The 723-nt window shown below is 38.7% G+C and overlaps 1 protein-coding gene across 1 annotated transcript in view; it reads left to right on the top strand.

Moving 5' to 3' along the window:
• Positions 1–464: 464 nt before the first annotated feature.
• LOC108768539 (uncharacterized) overlaps positions 465–723 on the top strand; it is a gene marked incomplete at its 3' end in the record, with an annotated part of 2,044 nt that continues 1,785 nt past the window's right edge. The window contains exon 1 of the mRNA XM_018519001.1: positions 465–707. Coding sequence (XP_018374503.1) covers positions 465–707 — 243 coding nt within the window. The remainder of the gene's footprint in view (positions 708–723) is intronic.

The following is a 723-nucleotide window of genomic DNA, read 5'->3' on the forward strand; positions in this document are numbered from 1 at the left end:
CTTATAAATTGAAGAAATTGTTAAATAAATAAGGTGCCTAATAATTTTGTCAATGGCTGTAGATTCCCACAAATTCATAAGGAAGAAATAAATAGACAGGTAGAAGAACTGTTAGAGGGAGGCATCGTAAAACCCTCTCAGTTACCATACAATACACCTATCTGGATTGTGCCAAAAAAGGAAGACTCAAAAGGAAACAAACGATGGAGAATGGTCTTGGACTTCCGGGCTTTGAATGATAAGACTATTGGCGATGCCTACCCGCTTCCTAACATCGTCGATATTTTAGATCAATTAGGCGGAGCGCAGTACTTTTCAGTATGCGACTTAGCCTCTGGATTTCATCAAATCAAAATGGATCCTGCAGATAGCCATAAAACAGCATTCACAACTCCATTCGGTCACTACGAATTTGACCGGATGCCCTTTGGATTAAAAAACGATCCGCTACCTTCCAGCGGTTAATGGATTTGGTATTAACCGGATTACAGGGAGAAGAGCTATTTGTTTATATGGATGATATTGTTATTTACGCCGCCTCACTAGACGAACACGAAAGGAAGTATAATTTGTTAATAGAACGGTTGCGCAAGGCTGATTTAAAATTACAACCTGACAAATGTGAGTTTTTGAAAACCGAAGTTACTTATTTAGGGCACGTAATCAGTAAAGATGGAGTTAAACCCGATCCAAAGAAATTAGAGGCTGTAAAGCAATTTCCAA

This window comes from Trachymyrmex cornetzi, unplaced genomic scaffold (assembly GCF_001594075.2).
Source record: "Trachymyrmex cornetzi isolate Tcor2-1 unplaced genomic scaffold, Tcor1.1 scaffold804, whole genome shotgun sequence".
Classification (NCBI taxonomy): Eukaryota; Metazoa; Arthropoda; class Insecta; order Hymenoptera; family Formicidae; genus Trachymyrmex; species Trachymyrmex cornetzi.